The 20,164-nt window shown below is 43.8% G+C and overlaps 1 protein-coding gene across 1 annotated transcript in view; it reads left to right on the plus strand.

Moving 5' to 3' along the window:
• The window catches only part of LOC124711477 (4-pyridoxate dehydrogenase-like), a 53,364-nt gene that overhangs the window by 32,642 nt on the left and 558 nt on the right, over positions 1-20,164 (plus strand). Inside the window, exons 5-7 of the mRNA XM_047241584.1 lie at positions 3,934-4,149; positions 12,507-12,749; positions 13,525-13,661. Coding sequence (XP_047097540.1) covers positions 3,934-4,149; positions 12,507-12,749; positions 13,525-13,661 — 596 coding nt within the window. The remainder of the gene's footprint in view (positions 1-3,933; positions 4,150-12,506; positions 12,750-13,524; positions 13,662-20,164) is intronic.

Raw genomic sequence — 20,164 nt, forward strand, 5'->3', positions numbered from 1 at the left:
AAAAGTGAAAATAGAAGGAAACAAAACCAAACATTCAACACAAACCAAAAGAAATTTTACCAGACAATAGATAACACACACATTAAAATAGACAATCCACCAAACATAACAGACATGGAACACTTCTGGAGCAACATATGGTCAAACCTGGTACAACATAACAAGCATGCACAGTGGTGGATACAAGCAGAAACAGACACATACAAGATGATACCACAAATGCCTGAAGTTATAATTTTGCAACATGAAGTCACCCAAGCAATTAATTCTGCTCACAATTGGAAAGCCCCTGGAAAAGATAAAATAGCAAATTTCTGGCTAAAGAAGTTCACCTCAACACATTCACACCTAACTAAATTATTTAACAGTTGCATTGCAGACCCATACACATTCCCTGAACACTTACACAAGGAATAACTTATCTGAAACCTAAAGATCAAGCAAACCCAGCTAAATATCGCCCCATAACATGCCTACCAACAATATACAAAATATTAACTTTAGTCATTACACAGAAATTAATGACACATACAACACAGAACAAAATTATAAATGAAGAACAAAAAGGATGTTGCAAAGAAGCACGAGGATGTAAAGAGCAACTGATAATAGATGCAGAGGTGACACATCAAGCTAAAACCAAACAAAGGTCACTACAGTACGCATACATTGATTACCAAAAAGCTTTTGATAGTGTACCCCACTCATGGTTACTACAAATATTGGAAATATACAAAGTAGATCCTAAATTGATACAGTTTCTAAACGTAGTATGCAAAATTGGAAAACCACACTTAATATCCAAACAAAATATCACATCACAGCCAATACAGATTAAGCGTGGAATATACCAAGGAGACATTAAGTCCTTTCTGGTTCTGCCTTGTTCTGAACCCACTCTCCAACATGCTAAATAACACAAATTATGGATACAATATTACTGGAACATACCAACACAAAATCACACATTTGCTATATATGGATGATCTAAAACTACTGGCAACAACAAATCAACAACTCAACCAATTACTAAAGATAACAGAAGTATTCAGCAATGATATAAGTATGGCTTTTGGAACAGACAAATGTAAGAAAAGTAGCATAGTCAAGGGAAAACACACTAAACAAGAAGATTACATACTGGATAACCACAGCGACTGCATAGAAGCGATGGAAGAAACAGATGCCTATAAATATCTAGGATACAGACAAAAAGTAGGAATAGATAATACAAATATTAAAAAAGACTAAAAGAAAAATATAGACAAAGACTAACAAAAATACTGAAAACAGAATTGACAGCAAGAAACAAGAGGGGTTGGGTCGGGTTGTTTGCGGAAGGAGACCAGATAGCGAGGTCATAGGTCTCATCGGATTAGGAAAGGATCGGGAAGGAAATCGGCCGTGCCCTTTCAAAGGAACGAGCCCGGCATTTGCCTGGAGCGATTTAGGGAAGTCACGGAAAACCTGAATCAGGATGGCCGGACGCGGGATTGAACCGTCGTCCTCCCGAATGCGAGTCCAGTGTCTAACCACTGCGCCACCTCGGTCGGTCGCAAGAAACAAGACAAAAGCTATAAATACTTACGCTATACCAATATTGACCTACTCATTTGGAGTAGTGAAATGGAGTAACACAGACCTAGAAGCACTCAATACACTTACACGATCACAATGCCACAAATATAGAATACATCACATACATTCAGCAACAGAAAGATTCACATTAAGCAGAAAGGAAGGAGGAAGGGGATTTATCGACATAAAAAAAACCTACATTATGGACAGGTAGACAATTTAAGAAAATCCTTTCTAGAACGAGCAGAAACTAGCAAAATACACAAAGCAATCACTTATATAAATACATCGGCTACACCATTGCAATTTCATAACCACTTCTACAACCCTTTAGATCACATAACATCAACAGATACGAAGAAAGTGAATAGGAAAAAGAAAACACTACATGGCAAGCACCCGTATCATCTAACACAGCCACACATCGATCAAGACGCATCCAACACATGGCTAAGAAAAGGCAATATATACAGTGAGACGGAAGGATTCATGATTGCAATACAGGATCAAACAATAAACACCAGATATTACAGCAAGCATATTATTAAAGATCCCAATACCACAACAGATAAATGCAGACTTTGCAAACAACAAATAGAAACAGTAGATCACATCACAAGCGGATGTACAATACTAGCAAGTACAGAATACCCTAGAAGACATGACAATGTAGCAAAAATAATACATCAACAACTTGCCATACAACATAAACTAATAAAACAACACATTCGCACATACAAGTACGCACCACAAAATGTACTGGAGAATGATGAATACAAATTATACTGGAACGGAACCATTTTAACAGATAAAACAACACCACATAACAAACCTGACATCATACTCACCAATAAAAAGAAGAAATTAACACAACTAATCGAAATATCCATACCCAATACAACAAATATACAGAAGAAAACAGGAAAAAAATTGAAAAATACATCCAACTGGCTGAGGAAGTCAAGGACATGTGGCATCAGGATAAAGTTGACATTATACCGATTATACTATCAACTACAGGAGTCATACCACACAATATCCACCAGTACATCAAAGCAGTACAGCTACATCCAAAGTTATATATACAACTACAGAAATCTGTAATTATTGATACTTGTTCAATTACCCGTAAGTTCCTAAATTCAATGTAACATATACCGTACAGTTAAAAGTAAGTCACGCTTGATCAAGGTCCGCGTCACTTTCCATTTTTAACCAGACATAAGGTCTGAGAAAGAAAAGAAATAATAATAACAATCCTCTTCCAAGGATTAGGTATTGTAATCCAATTTTCCGGTCTCTACCCATCTCTTACGAGGTCAAGGTAGTTCTGTGTTTCGATTCGGCCGATAAGTAATTATCTTTTTCGGCATTATGTTTTCTGTCATTCTGTCAACGTGATCCTTTCGTTTCATTCTATTCTCCTCTATGTTGTCATTGACTGAAAATACTTTTAAATCTGATCTCTTTGTTTCATTCGTAATTTTATCCATTTTATTACAGTCTCTTATATGACTCAGGAACTTGATCTCTGCTGGCTGTATACTGTCCATCATTCGTAACCATATACAAGAGTAGGCATAGCCGTAACTCTATGGGGTTTCATTTGTGTTTCTTTTCTCGTTTTTCTTGCTGGAATTCTTCCAATTGTTCCGCAGATAGCTTGATATTTATTAACCTTCTTCTGAATGTCTTTGTCATAATTAGAACCAACATCACATCCTAGATAACTAAAGTAGATACTTGTCCTAAAAATTTTCTCATTTATTATTATTATTTTCGACCTGACTGGATTATTTCTTTTCAAAACCATCATCTTTGTCTTATTTGCAGATATAATTAAGTAGTAATATATCTTATGAATATATAGTATAAATTTCAGCCATCTGCTGCGCATACCCGTCTTGAAATGCTCGGCTGGGCTTTGGTCCATTGGTGACAGCAAAAGTATAGCAAAAAAACTTTTTGTACGTTTTCCGAAGAACCACCCATGAAGTAACGGTGCCTCCTCCCATCAAGTCTACCGTAGACCACATCAAATGCAAAGAGAACGAACCGATTTGCTGCATTTGCCTAAGTAGGAGCAAGTGTGTATATTCATACTTTGACCCTGTACTGTAGACGATCCTTCTGTTGGGTGTACAATGTGGTCCCTAGCTCAACGGCTATCCAGAATACTTGATCCTTCCGTTTTATCACCAACAGAAGCCGAGGTACGAGCATCGGAAAATCCGTAATTATGCGCGGCGTTTTGGAACGTGTTGGTTGCGCATGCTGTCGCCAGCGTGCTGATATTCGCAGTCAGCTGCTACTGGGAGGACGCACAGTATTTGTGTTTCTTCTTCTCCTCGGAAGGTCGTCATCGACGCGACGACCCTGAGAGCAACCGGGGTGGAGTTCGAGCGCCACGGCCGGCGGCGCAGTGTGCGCGCCCGCCGCGAGGTGGTGCTGTCTGCGGGCGCCGTCAACACGCCGCAGCTGCTGATGGTGAGCGGCGTGGGGCCGCGGGGGCACCTCGAGGCGCACGGGGTGCCCGTGCTGCGCGACCTGCCCGTCGGCCTCAACCTGCAGGTAACAGCAGCGGGGCGGGAGCCCCGGCCGCCGAGGCAGTCCTCGCGCCACGCCTGGGACGTTCAGCTGGTCGAGTTTTGTGACGTCACAGTGCGAAATTTGACGATCAAAGGCATCGAAAAAATTTCACTTCCACGAGCTTGTGAAAACACCCTTGAAGCAGCTGCTTTGCGTGTCTACAACGTGATTTTGTAGACGTCTCCGTGGCAACGCCTCTTCATAGCTGTACAGACTGTTATTGTTTTCACCTACAGCTGTTTGCGCTTTCCAGCTGGAAACTGCCAACACCGCTGCCAGGTGTCGCGGATTTCCTTAAGTTGATTCGACTGTAGGAGTGTCTTAGTAGCAAATAATAAATTTATTAAAACTTGATTTTTTTCACACATCTCAGGGTTTATCACGATAATATGGCATGAACTATGTGTCGTACAATTATACATTTGGTAAGTGCATTCAGCGGCTTATGTGAATACAGTTGCGAAATACACTGAAGGGCCAAAGAAACTGTTACCCCTGCCTAATATCTCGTAGGGCCCCCGCGAGCACGCATAAGTGCCGCAACACGACGTGGCATGGACTCTATTAATGTCTGAATGAGTACTGGCCCCCCCATGAACCATGGACCTTGCCGTTGGTGGGGAGGCTTGCGTGCCTCAGCGATACAGATAGCCGTATCGTAGGTGCAACCACAACGGAGGGGTATCTGTTGAGAGGCCAGACAAACGTGTGGTTCCTGAAGAGGGGCAGCAGCCTTTTCAGTAGTTGCAAGGGCAACAGTCTGGATGATTGACTGATCTGGCCTTGTAACAATAACCAAAACGGCCTTGCTGTGCTGGTACTGCGAACGGCTGAAAGCAAGGGGAAACTACAGCCGTAATTTTTCCCGAGGGCATGCAGCTTTACTGTATGATTACATGATGATGGCGTCCTCTTGGGTAAAATATTCCGGAGGTAAAATAGTCCCCCATTCGGATCTCCGGGTGGGGACTACTCAAGAGGATGTCGTTATCAGGAGAAAGAAAACTGGCGTTCTACGGATCGGAGCGTGGAATGTCAGATCCCTTAATCGGGCAGGTAGGTTAGAAAATTTGAAAAGGGAAATGGATAGGTTGAAGTTAGATATAGTGGGAATTAGTGAAGTTCGGTGGCAGGAGGAACAAGACTTCTGGTCAGGTGACTACAGGGTTATAAACACAAAATCAAATAGGGGTAATGCAGGAGTAGGTTTAATAATGAATAGGAAAATAGGAATGCGGGTAAGCTACTACAAACACCATAGTGAACGCATTATTGTGGCCAAGATAGATACGAAGCCCACGCCTACTACAGTAGTACAAGTTTATATGCCAACTAGCTCTGCAGATGACGAAGAAATTGAAGAAATGTATGATGAAATAAAAGAAATTATTCAGATTGTGAAGGGAGACGAAAATTTAATAATCTTGGGTGACTGGAATTCGAGTGTAGGAAAAGGGAGAGAAGGAAACGTAGTAGATGAATATGGATTGGGGGACAGAAATGAAAGAGGAAGCCGCCTGGTCGAATTTTGCACAGAGCACAACATAATCATAACTAACACTTGGTTTAAGAATCATGAAAGAAGGTTGTATACATGGAAGAACCCTGGAGATACTAAAAGGTATCAGATAGATTATATAATGGTAAGACAGAGATTTAGGAACCAGGTTTTAAATTGTAAGACATTTCCAGGGGCAGATGTGGACTCTGACCACAATCTATTGGTTATGACCTGTAGATTAAAACTGAAGAAACTGCAAAAAGGTGGGAATTTAAGGAGATGGGACCTGGATAAACTAAAAGAACCAGAGGTTGTACAGAGATTCAGGGAGAGCATAAGGGAGCAATTGACAGGAATGGGGGAAAGAAATACAGTAGAAGAAGAATGGGTAGCTTTGAGGGATGAAGTAGTGAAGGCAGCAGAGGATCAAGTAGGTAAAAAGACTAGGGCTAGTAGAAATCCTTGGGTAACAGAAGAAATATTGAATTTAATTGATGAAAGGAGAAAATATAAAAATGCAGTAAGTGAAACAGGCAAAAAGGAATACAAACGTCTCAAAAATGAGATCGACAGGAAGTGCAAAATGGCTAAGCAGGGATGGCTAGAGGACAAATGTAAGGATGTAGAGGCCTATCTCACTAGGGGTAAGATAGATACCGCCTACAGGAAAATTAAAGAGGCCTTTGGAGATAAGAGAACGACTTGTATGAATATCAAGAGCTCAGATGGAAACCCAGTTCTAAGCAAAGAAGGGAAAGCAGAAAGGTGGAAAGAGTATATAGAGGGTTTATACAAGGGCGATGTACTTGAGGACAATATTATGGAAATGGAAGAGGATGTAGATGAAGATGAAATGGGAGATATGATACTGCGTGAAGAGTATGACAGAGCACTGAAAGACCTGAGTCGAAACAAGGCTCCCGGAGTAGACAATATTCCATTGGAACTACTGACGGCCGTGGGAGAGCCAGTCCTGACAAAACTCCACCATCTGGTGAGCAAGATGTATGAAACAGGCGAAATACCCTCAGACTTCAAGAAGAATATAATAATTCCAATCCCAAAGAAAGCAGGTGTTGACAGATGTGAAAATTACCGAACTATCAGCTTAATAAGTCACAGCTGCAAAATACTAACACGAATTCTTTACAGACGAATGGAAAAACTAGTAGAAGCCAACCTCGGGGAAGATCAGTTTGGATTCCGTAGAAACACTGGAACACGTGAGGCAATACTGACCTTACGACTTATCTTAGAAGAAAGATTAAGGAAAGGCAAACCTACGTTTCTAGCATTTGTAGACTTAGAGAAAGCTTTTGACAATGTTGACTGGAATACTCTCTTTCAAATTCTAAAGGTGGCAGGGGTAAAATACAGGGAGCGAAAGGCTATTTACAATTTGTACAGAAACCAGATGGCAGTTATAAGAGTCGAGGGACATGAAAGGGAAGCAGTGGTTGGGAAGGGAGTAAGACAGGGTTGTAGCCTCTCCCCGATGTTATTCAATCTGTATATTGAGCAAGCAGTAAAGGAAACAAAAGAAAAATTCGGAGTAGGTATTAAAATTCATGGAGAAGAAATAAAAACTTTGAGGTTCGCCGATGACATTGTAATTCTGTCAGAGACAGCAAAGGACTTGGAAGAGCAGTTGAATGGAATGGACAGTGTCTTGAAAGGAGGATATAAGATGAACATCAACAAAAGCAAAACAAGGATAATGGAATGTAGTCTAATTAAGTCGGGTGATGCTGAGGGAATTAGATTAGGAAATGAGGCACTTAAAGTAGTAAAGGAGTTTTGCTATTTGGGGAGCAAAATAACTGATGATGGTCGAAGTAGAGAGGATATAAAATGTAGGCTGGCAATGGCAAGGAAAGCGTTTCTGAAGAAGAGAAATTTGTTAACATCGAGTATAGATTTAAGTGTCAGGAAGTCATTTCTGAAAGTATTCGTATGGAGTGTAGCCATGTATGGAAGTGAAACATGGACGATAAATAGTTTGGACAAGAAGAGAATAGAAGCTTTCGAAATGTGGTGCTACAGAAGAATGCTGAAGATTAGATGGGTAGATCACATAACTAATGAGGAAGTATTGAATAGGATTGGGGAGAAGAGAAGTTTGTGGCACAACTTGACCAGAAGAAGGGATCGGTTGGTAGGACATGTTCTGAGGCATGAAGGGATCACCAATTTAGTATTGGAGGGCAGCGTGGAGGGTAAAAATCGTAGAGGGAGACCAAGAGATGAATACACTAAGCAGATTCAGAAGGATGTAGGTTGCAGTAGGTACTGGGAGATGAAAAAGCTTGCACAGGATAGAGTAGCATGGAGAGCTGCATCAAACCAGTCTCAGGACTGAAGACCACAACAACAACAACAACAACAACATGAGTACTGGAGGGAACTGACACCATGAATCCTGCAGGGTTATCCATAAATCCGTACGAGTACGAGAGGTTGGAGATCTCTTCTGTACAACACGTTGTAAGGAATCCCAGGCATGCTCAGTAATGTTCTTGTCTGGGGAGATTGGTGGCCTGCGGGAGTGTCTGAATTCACAAGAGTGTTCCTGGAGCCACTCTGTAGCAACTCTGGACGTGTCTGGTGTCACATTGTCCTGCTGGAATTTCCCAAGGCCGTCGGAATGCACAATGGATATGAATGGATGCAGGTGATCAGACAGGATGCTTATGTACGTGTCACCTGTCAGAGTCGTATCTAGATTTGTCACGGGTCCCTTATCACCCTAACTGCACACGTCCCACACCATTACAGAGCCTCCACCAACTTGCACAGTCCCCTGCTGACATGTAGGGTACATGGATTCATGAAGTCGTCTCCATACACCGACATGTCCATCCGCTCGATACAATTTGAAACGAGACTCGTCTGACCAGGCAACATGTTTTCGTTCATCAACACTCCAGCGTCGGTGTTGATGCGCCCAGGTGAGGAGTAAAGCTTTGTGTCGAGCAGTCATCAAGGGTACACGAGTGGTCCTTCGGTTCCGAAAGCTCATACCGATGTTTCGTTGAATGGTTCGCACGCTGACACTTGTTGATTGCCCAGCATTGAAATATGCACCTATTTGCCAAAGGATTGCACTTCCGTCACGTTGAAAAATTCTCTTCAATCGTAGTTGTCACATTCTTGCAGGATCTTTTTCAGGCCGCAACGATGTCGGCGATTTGATGTTTTACCGATTCCTAATATTCACGGTACACTCCTGAAATGGTCGTACGGGAAAATCCCCCACTTTATCGCTGCCTCGGAGATTCTGTGCCACATCGCTCGTGCACCGACTGTAGCACCACGTTCAAAGTCACTTAAATCCTGATAACCCGCCGTCGCAGCAGCAGTGACCTGTCTAACAACCGCGCCTGACACTTGTTGTCTTACATAGGAGTTGCCGACTGCAGCGCCGTATTCCGCCTTTTACATGTATCTGTATTTGAATACGCATGCCCATACCAGTTTCTTTTGCGCTTCAGTGTATGTTACGAAGAGAGTTAGTAGCAACAAAGTAATAAATTTAAACGTCATGCATGACGCGCTGGTTTTTGAAGCGTCTCAATGTTTATGACTTTGTATCTCCTCAACTATTTTTATCTCCTGAACTATTTTAAGTATGTGGTTCTTGTCTTCACATCGATTGTTGCCTGATAATAAGGGAGTAAGGGATATCTGTACCAATCTTGGTTGAATTCGGTCCAATGGTTTAGGAGATGTGGAACACACACACATGCATACATCTGTTTTTATAATACGTATGGCTGCATGGATAATACAAGCAAAAGAACATGGATACCATGCGGTCAAGTGAGGAAATGTGCATTTTAATGTCATCAACGCGGAAATGTTATGCACTTCCATTTTCGCCAACGAACTATGTATTATTGTTCCAGATACAGCCGAAAACTGCCTCGGAGATCGTTTCGGTCGCGAATGAAATCAGGATGAGGAGCACGTTCCGTGATATGAGCCAATTTGTTTCTTACCGGAAACCAACCAAGAAGAAAACCATGTTCGGTCTATTTGACAATGACAGTCACGTCCGTGTGAGAACAGCGTAAGGTATTACATTTCAGGTTCTATAGATTCGACCCCATTGTACACTGGTGCTAAGTTCAGGAAGACATTTTCGCGTTAACTGTTTTATTCCATACATTGCTAGCAAATGTGCGGTTCAGGCGCTGCAGTCCGGACCCGCGGGACTGCTACGGTCGCGGGTTCGAGTCCTGCCTCGGGCATGGGTGTGTGTGATGTCCTTAGGTTGGTTAGGTTTAAGTAGTTCTAAGTTCTGGGGGACTGATGACCCCAGCAGTTGAGTCCCATACTGCTCAGAGCCATTTTTTAGTTACTGCTGGGAACAAAACTCGTCGCATGTAAGATTTCCACAAGACCACTGTTCGACAAGTGCGTAAAATGATAGCCATGTCATACCTGTGTGGTCCTCACTGTGACCACAGATGAGCGGCATTCCTCAGACAGTGCGACTATCTGCTGATTCGTACGCCTTCCACTGAATTAGTTACAGAATGTCCATTACATAATGTAGGCGCGTTTCAGTACCTTTTATCCAATGAGTATAGGGTAAGATGCTACAGAAACTTGAATGATCATCGATGGAGAGGATTGCTGGTAATTTCGCATACTCCAAGAGCAAAGGTTAAGCCAAAAGAACGGCAGCTGAAACTGAGTTCAGTATACATAATTGCTGCTATATTCCAACACGATAATGCCACAACACATGATGATCCGTGTGCTCATGTTTTCTTTGAGGCAGAACAGGAAAATGGCTCCCTAGCCTGTAAGTTGCAGTAACCAGTAAACATCACTGACTTTTGTATAGGATGTAGTTGGCGGGAAGTAGTTCACGAACAGGTAAAACATGTCGTTTATTCGAAGTCATGATGGGTACACTCTTTTTGTTCCGTTTTTATTAAATCTGTAAGTACGTGAGAGCGATGTCTGAATGCAGTATCTTTAATGTGTTTTTCATTCTATTCCGACGATTTCTTCGTGCCGTTAAAAATTTTTAACCCTCCCTGAGTGTCGGTAATGGATACCAGGAAGTTTGCAAACAACACACTAGCGTAAAGCAAAATGAGTACCTCTACGGAAGTGATGTACAGTATGAACACCTGACTGACTGGGGCTCTCAGAAGGCAGCAGAGGCAACGACTAAATTCACCACGCTGGAGGAAGGTACGTTGAGTAAGTTAAGTGCTGAGCCTGTACTCGGAGCATTTGATTTACTGAAAGAAAGGTGTATTGTTTGAAGCAACGTATTGGGTTAATAAACATTACAGACATAAAATGATGGGGTAGATGAGTACAATTCAAATTATTTTGGATTTTAGGCAACTAGATTTCTGGACATACTGGAGACTTTATGGGTTTTTGGAATATTTGCCCATCACCTGATTGTGAAGCATTGGCGCATCAGTGTTGGCACCGACGGTTCTCACCATTGATTGGATGGAACATTGTTACACTGCACTTCTTCGCTCTTCATCATTCGCAGCAACTGGTCAAAGCAGTGTAGAGTATTGTCTGCTACGGTGAATGTCGGCAACCCATCTGTTGCAGTGCGTATGTCAGAACTGTAGCTGCGGGAGACACTGCAGAAGACGGCTTGTCCACAGGTTCAGCAGTTAATGACCACGTACAAGGTACATCCTGTCAGAATAATCAATAATGTTCTGGCTGTTGGCAGGTCCACAGTCAGCAAAGTGCGTCTATCTACAGGCTTCAATTAAGGTTCATTATTTCCACTTATCTCCAGCTTCAGTTCCTTCTTTCAATTGCTAATATTTTCTGTTGATCTTCGTGTATCAACTGTTGTTATCTTCTGCTCACTCCAAGTTTACTTTCGATTTTATTTTGTATAGTGTCACGTGCAAGACACTTGTGAATGCTATATTTTCTGAAAAGTGTATTTGTCACAAAATGTCTCTCCCGAACTCGTTTCAAGACCCCCTGGTTTGGTTCAAATGGCTCTGAGCACTATGGGACTTAACAGCTATGGTCATCAGTCCCCTAGAACTTAGAACTACTTAAACCTAACTAACCTAAGGACATCACACAACACCCAGTCATCACGAGGCAGAGAAAATCCCTGACCCCCCCGGGAATCGAACCCGGGAACCCGGGCTCCCTGGTTTCTTATGTTATCTATCTACTAAGCATTTTCTGTCATTCTACAATACCACATTTTCTGTCATTTTTTTTTTAGGCTCTGGATATGTGACCCACGCAGCGATACATCCCGTATCTGACATTTAACAACGACGTTGACGCATAAACAGAGGCTGGTGTGCTCGTACACGGTCATCAAAATAAAACTGGCGTGAAAAGTATTTGTAATAAGACTCGAGTCATGTTTCCTGTGTTCGAACTCTTTTGAGACGGTACACTTTCTTTCGCTACAGAGCCTGATTCGCACCATTTTGCCACAAGTGTTACAATGCAGACTTTGCCGGAGGTTTTGTAGAAATACTTTAAGTCTCAAAGTATTGTGTAAACAGTAACGCACACGTGTTTCACGAATTGTGTTTTGGTTAATATTTGACAATGAACAGGGGCTGTTTTGTAGTGTGGACCACTTTGTGTTGCATTCAACTGGTAAGTAAACATGTCTGTTCCTCTTAGTGACTCAAACGTAAAGAGACAGCGAAGTACTCGGTACAGAGCATGTGGGAAATGTAGACACCAATTGACTAGTTCATGGAAATCACGACTTTGTGAATTTTCGATGCTGGCCAGCTCTGCAGCAGCCCTTCCCAGGGCTGGTTGTTTACTGAGTCCATCTCTGCAGCAGCCGGCCTGTGCGCAGGACCACGTGACGCTGGGCGGGCTGACGTTCCTGGTGAACGCGACGGGCGACCTGCAGGACCGGCAGCTGCTAGCCAACGCCTCGGCCTACCTGTCCTTCCTGCGCCGCCGCGGCGGGCCCTTCTCCACGCTGGGCGGCACCGAGGCGGCCGCCTTCTACGACGCCGACGGCGACGGCTACCCGGACGTCGAGCTGCTGTTCGCCTCCGTCACCGAAATGAACGCGGCGCTCATCAGGATCGCCGTGAGTCCTGCCACCGGCAAACTCTTTCTTTATACCACTGTGCTTCCAATCCGCAACCCCCTGCCCCACCCCTCTGTGCTCAGCCACCGACCCCCTTCTCCCCAACCACCCACCTTCGTTGCCTCGACCTCTTACTTTCCTCCTCTCCTCATACCTTTCCACCTCCACTTTCCCCACTTCCAGCTTGTCACTGAACTGCACCCTCCAACTTTATCCCACCTTCCTCCTGGCATCTCATTCCTATTCCCCCCTCCTCAATGCCTGATCTTTTTTCCCTTCTGCTCAGCCTCCAACAATCCTGCCCCAAACTCATCCTCAAATCTTCTTCCGTCCTCTCCCCCAGTCTCTCACCTTCCACCCCCAGCCCATCACCACCACCCAAACACCGGCCACCCACCTCGATGCTTCTCATAACCCCAGTCTCCCACCTTTTTCCTTCTGTCTGCCCCCTTCATCCCTCTCCCGAGCTTCCTCACTTCACCCCGGCCTCCCCCTTACCCCCTGCCCATCGACCTCACTGCCACTCCTTCCCTCTGACCCCTCCCCCTTTTAATTTGTAGCTGCAATACCAAAAGCAAACTCAAAGAGCTACACTACCACAAGTATCCTATAACACGTACGGATCCTTGTCTTGGGAGATTCCTCTAGAATAAACCCCTCCCTCAATTGAGGTTACGATGTACAAACTAGAACCGAGCAGCTGCTACCGCTGTAGCGTGCTGCGGCCCACCCTGCAGGCAGTTCCGCTGCTGAGCCCTCGACCGTGTGTTGGCAGTCGGGGCTGAGGGACGACGTGTACGACGCGGTGTTCCGGCCGTTCGAGGGCCAGCACGGCTTCACCGTCGTGCCGTTCCCCCTGCGGCCTCGCAGCCGCGGCAGGGTGCGCCTCGCCTCGTCCGACCCACACCACCAGTGAGTACTCGCCCTCTCACCCATCCACCAGAAAACACGCCAAAGTACAGGCTATGTGCTCAGTGAAAACTACCCAGTCGTACGAGATGTGCGAAGGCCAAGTACTACACCAGTTGAAAAAGTAGCGGCCGCAATCACATTTAACAACCAAACGGCGTTTACAGATGATTATTCCTGCTAAAAGGTTCTTGTTGTTGTTGTCTTCAGTCCAAATTTTTCTTTTGTTTCCTGAACAACTTGTTCAATACACAGGTTTGACGCAGCTCTCCATGCTACTCTATCTTGTGCAAGCTTCTTCATCTCCCAGTCCCTACTGCAACCCACATCCTTTTGAATCTGCTTGGTGTATTCATCTCTTGGTCTCCCTCTACGATTTTTATCCTCCACGCTGCCCTCCAATACTAAATTTGTGATTCCTTGATGCCTCAGAACATGTCCTACCAAACGATCCCTTCTTCTAGTCAAGTTGTGCCACAAACTCCTCTTCTCCCCAATCCTATTCAACACCTCTTCATTAGTTATGTGATCTACCGATCTAATCTTCGGAATTCTTCTGTAGCACCACATTTCGAAAGCTTCTATTCTCTTCTTGTCCAAACTATTTATCATTCATGTTTCACTTTCATACATGGTTACACTCCATACAAATACTTTCAGAAACGACTTCCTGACACTTAAATCTATACTCGATGTTAACAAATTTCTCTTCTTCAGAAACGCTTTCCTTGCTATTGCCAGTCTACATCTTATATCCTCTCTATTTCGACCATCATCAGTTGTTTTGCTCCCCAAATACCAAAACTTAACTAGTATCGCAAGTGTGTCAATTCCTAATCAAATCCCCTCAGCATCACCTGATTCTATTCGACTACATTCTATTATCCTTGTTTTGCTTCTGTTAGAAAGTATCGTGTGAATAGGGCATCCAGTCGGGTAGACCGTTCGCCGGGTGCGAGTCTTCCGATTTGGCGCCACTTCGGCGACTTGCGCGTCGATAGGCATGGAATGACGATGATTAGGACAACACCACACCCAGTTCCTGAGCAGAGAAAATCTCCGACCCAGCCTGGAATCGAACCTGCGCCCTTAGGATTGGCATTCTGTTGCGCTGACCACTCAGCTACCGGGGACGGAGGTGATGTTCATCTTAAATGTTCATCTTATATGCTCCTTTCAAAACACTGTCCATTCCGTTCAACTTCTCTTCCAGGTCCTTTGTTCTCTCTGACAGAATTACGATGTCATCAGCAAACCTCAAACTTTCAATTTCTTCTCCATGGATTTTGATACCTACTCCAAATTTTTCTTTTGTTTCCTGAACAACTTGTTCAATACACAGATTGAATAACATCTGGGATAGGCTACAACCCTGTCTCACTCCCTCCCCAACCACTGCTTCCCTTTCATGCCCCTCGACTCTTATAATTGCCATCTGGTTTCTGTACAAATTGTAAATAGCCTTTCGCTCCCTGTATTTTACTCCTACAACCTTCACAATTTGCAACTATTCCAGTCAGTATTGTCAAAAGCTTTCTCTAAGTCTACAAATGCTAGAAACGTAGGCCTGCCTTTCCTTAACCTTTCTTCTAAGCTAAGTCTAAGGGTCAGTATTGCCTCACGTGTTCCAACATTTCTACGGAATCCAAACTGATCTTCCCCGAGATCAGCTTCTACCAGTTCTTCCATTCGTCTGTAAAGAATTCGTGTTAGTATTTCGCAGCAGTGGCTTATTAAACTGATAGTTCGGTAATTTTCACATGTGTCAACCCGTTCTTTCTTTGGGATTGCAATTATTATATTCTTCTTCGAGTCTGAGTGTATTTCGCCTGTCGCATACATCTTGCTCACCAGATGGTAGAGTTTCGTCAGGACTGGCTCTCCCAAGGCTCTAAGTAGTTCTAATGGAATGTTGTCTACTCCTGGGGCCTTGTTTCGACTCAGGTCTTCCAGTGCTCTGTCAAACTCTTAAGGCGTTCAATGAATTCGAAAGTAAAGTTCTATGTACTGACTTGTCAGAAAATCCTAAGAAATTTTGCCCTTATGTCAATGCAGTAGGTGGATCAAAACAAAATGTCCAGACCCTCTGTGACCAGAATGGTACTGAAACAGAGGATGACAGACTAAAGGCCGAAATACTAAATGTCTTTTTCCAAAGCTGTTTCACAGAGGAAGACTGCACTGTAGTTCCTTCTCTAGATTGTCGTACAGATGACAAAATGGTAGATATAGAAATAGACGACAGAGGGATAGAGAAACAATTAAAATCGCTCAAAAGAGGAAAGGCCGCTGGATCTGATGGGATACCGGTTCGATTTTACACAGAGTACGCAAAGGAACTTGCCCCCCCCCCCCCCCCTCCTTCTTGCAGCGGTGTACTGTAGGTCTCTAGAAGAGTGTAGCGTTCCAAAGGATTGGAAAAGGGCACAGGTCATCCCCGTTTTCAAGAAGGGACGTCGAACAGATGTGCAGAACTATAGACCTATATCTCTAACGTCGAGCAGTTGTAGAATTTTGGAACACGTATTATGTCGGAGTATAATGACTTTTCTGGAGACTAGAAATCTACTTTGTAGGAATCAGCATGGGTTTCGAAAAAGACGGTCGTGTGAAACCCAGCTCGCGCTCTGCGTCCACGAGACTCAGAGGGCCATAGACACGGATTCCCAGGTAGATGCCGTGTTTCTTGACTTCCGCAAGGCGTTCGATACAGTTCCCCACAGTCGTTTAATGAACAAAGTAAGAGCATATGGACTATCAGACTAATTGTGTGATTGGATTGAAGAGTTCCTAGATAACAGAACGCACCATGTTATTCTCAATGGAAAGAAGTCTTCCAAAGTAAGAGCGATTTCAGGTGTGCCGCAAGTGAGTGTCGTTGGACCGTTCCTATTCACAATATACATAAATTACCTTGTGGATGACATCGGAAGTTCACTGAGGCTTTTTGCGGATGATGCTGTGGTATATCGAGAGGTTGTGACAGTGGAAAATTTTACTGAAATGCAAGAGGATCTGCAGCGAATTGACGCATGGTGCAGGGAATGGCAATTGAATCTCAATGTAGACAAGTGTAATGTGCTGCGAATACATAGAAAGATAGATCCCTTATCATTTAGCTACAAAATAGCAGGTCAGCGACTGGAAGCAGTTAATTCCATAAATTATCTGGGAGTGGGCATTAAGAGTGATTTAAAATGGAATGATCATATAAAGTTGATCGTCGGTAAAACAGATGCCAGACTGAGATTCATTGGAAGAATCCTAAGGAAATGCAATCCGAAAACAAAGGAAGTAGGTTACAGTACGCTTGTTCGCCCACTTCTTGAATACTGCTCAGCAGTTTGGGATCCGTAACAGACAGGGTTGATAGAATAGATAGAGAAGATCCAACGGAGAGCAGCGCGCTTCGTTACAGGATCATTTAGTAATCGCGAAAGCGTTACGGAGATGATAGATAAACTCCAGTGGAAGACTCTGCAGTAGAGACGCTCAGTAGCTCGGTACGGGCTTTTGTTAAAGTTTCGAGAACATACCTTCACCGAAGAGTCAAGCAGTATATTACTCCCTCCTACGTATATCTCGCGAAGATGCCATGAGGATAAAATCAGAGGGATTAGAGCCCACACAGAAGCATACCGACAATCCTCCTTTCCACGAACAATACGAGACTGGAATAGAAGGGAGAACCGATAGAGGTACTCAGGGTACCCTCCGCCACACACCGTCAGGTGGCTTGCGGAGTATGGATGTAGATGTAGATATCTCCCATTTCATCTTCATCTACATTCTCTTCTACTTCCATAATATTCTCCTCACGTACATCGCCCTTGTATAGACCCCCTATATACTCCTTCCATCGTTCTGCTTTCCATTCTTTGGTTCAAATGGCTCTGAGCACTATGGGACTTAACATCTAAGGTCATCAGTCACCTAGAACTACTTAAACCTAACTAACCTAAGGACATCACACATATCCATGCCCGAGGCCGGATTCAAACCTGCGAGCGTAACAGCAGCGCAGTTCCGAACTGGAGTGGCTAGAACCGCTCGGCCACAACGGCCGGCTGCCATTTTGTGCTCAATAGAATGTTGATCAACATTATAAATGACAAGAGTTTCCTGTTATTACTGATAAATACGAAAGTTGTTTATGAACAAAAAACATGTTTTATGTAAGTTCGACGAAGTATTGAAGCGATGTTTGAGTTTTTTTACTTTTTTTTAGGAAATTTCATTTTTTAGCAGTACGTGGTATAGCTATTTTTTTCCTCTCCCCCGTTTCTGACGTTATAAATAAAACATTTTCGAATAAAAATCTCAGTTGAACATTGAAATTTTCAATTTTGCTAGAAATACTGTTTATTTTTAAGTAAGAGACAGGAAGATAACTAAGCAGAACTAAAATGTCGTAAGTTGCGAGGCCACCTATGCATGCTCTCTCTGTTTCTAGACAGTTCACGATTTCCGGTTTCTAGGGAAATCTAGTAAGCCAGTGATGACATAAAACAAACAAAGCGATCGTTATGAGGTTAGACCGTACAGGTGTGCGACATACCTGACGTACAGTTAACGCAGGTACAACCTCAACCGACCAAAGATAAACTACCGCAGTCTACAGCTACTTAGTGTGGTAGTCTAGCGTAGCCTACCGTTGTTTTACGAGTCTACTTGCTGATTATATACAGGGTGATTTTGTTACATGGGGACATGCTGCAGGGGACCAGCCCTAGGAGGATATGGAGAAACAGAGCCTCATTTGGACATAAGGCGTGAAATTTGTTGCAGGCTACCTTTAGGAGGGGCAATATCATCAACCTTCACATCAACCAGTTGTGGGCTACGGATAATCCCGATGGTGCTGTGGTAGCAAACGATCAGCACTGATTAAACTTCACTGTGTGGGCGGGTTAGGCGAATGCGTCATGGGACCAGTCATCCTTCCACAAGACCTTACGGGCCGACTGATATGTTTACATTCTGCTGCAAGAAGTGCCTTTGGTGGCACACAGGGATTGTGGCTACTACATGACGGTGCTCCAGCTCACTACCCTGTTGAGTGTGGACCTGAAACAGCAGTACAGACAGAATATTCTCACTTGCCTTGGACGATCTCACGAATGCTTTAGATTACTGAAACCTACACTGCAAAGATCTTCCAAGTCCAAGAGGGCGTACCCCTCTTGGAACGCATTTCTGGACCTAAGTCCATATCCCATATGACCTTTTTAGCTTTGTCACATTCCAGCGCAGTTTCCCTACACCAACTATTTTTTCTTTTGGTTTCGGTGTTATCTGCACAGCGGAATGAGGAAGTTAACGATTACATGGGTTTAGTTAACTTGTTTGTCAATCTTTATAGCGGAGGTGAAAGGGAGGAAATCTCCTTGGGCGGGATGGATGTCCAGTTATAACAGGTTGTTAATTTTCATGAAACTGAGAGGGCTGGCGTATTAAGTTATTACATTTAGTCAATCGGTTTATTTTCCTATCAACACATTTGTTTATTGAGGTGTCAGACTGAAACTGACAAAAAAAAATGTCAGGTTCCTTCAATAAACTTTAGTAAGGGGCTTCGTCAGAGACACATTCTTTCACTGCCACTCAGTCTGCTACCTAGTGACTACTTGTCCTACATCATGAATCATCAACACTTTGAAGTAATTCACTATCAATCAAGGGCCAATTAGCCTATAGTACAAGAGACGAGAACTTATTCTTGCTGTTGAGTAAAATTCCTGTAATATAATTCTTTGGCCAGAGACTGGCAGTCTCTGTTCAGAGCTGTACTAATGAATACTGAAAACTGCTACTTAGCTTGGAGCTGCCAAGTGTGCACCAGAGTCTATCACCATCTTCTCGGATTTGAAGTGTCAATTGCTCCATCAGGTGCCGCTGAAGAGCATCACTGCATTCCAGTTGCTCGGATTACTCTCTAAGTATCCACTCTCCCTTAATCCGCCCCTCTGTGAGCTTTAATTACGTTGTACGTTATGGGCGCACACAGCCCTCTCTGCGATACCTGTCGGCGATTTTCTCTCGGACGCTTTCTTCTACGTGTGATCGTCTTCTATCGTTCTAAACTGTACGAAGTGTACTCAGGATTCCCCCATTACGCCCGTTGGAAAGTACCCCACCATTCCGTCGACTCCGACCCTCGGCGCTGCTGGCAAGGTGGCAAACGTACTGCTCGCAGGCATGTTTGACGACATTTTCTACGGTCTTGACAGCATCGTACCCTGCGACGGATCGTTTCCTACACTTCGTACCCCACTTACCAATACTACCCTGTATTAGATGCACAATGCAGCAGTTGCATGCTCTCTCTGTACTGGGAATCGAATGTGGGCCACAGCATATACATTTGTGACATGTCCACAGGTCGTATACACATAGATGAACAGCGCAGCAGTGGCACGCTCTCCCTGTATTGGGAGAGAGTGGGCCATAGTGCATGCAGTTGTGACATATCAACATGTTGTGTAGGCCTAGACGAACAATGCAGC

This window comes from Schistocerca piceifrons, chromosome 8 (genome assembly GCF_021461385.2).
Source record: "Schistocerca piceifrons isolate TAMUIC-IGC-003096 chromosome 8, iqSchPice1.1, whole genome shotgun sequence".
In the NCBI taxonomy this organism is placed as follows: Eukaryota; Metazoa; Arthropoda; class Insecta; order Orthoptera; family Acrididae; genus Schistocerca; species Schistocerca piceifrons.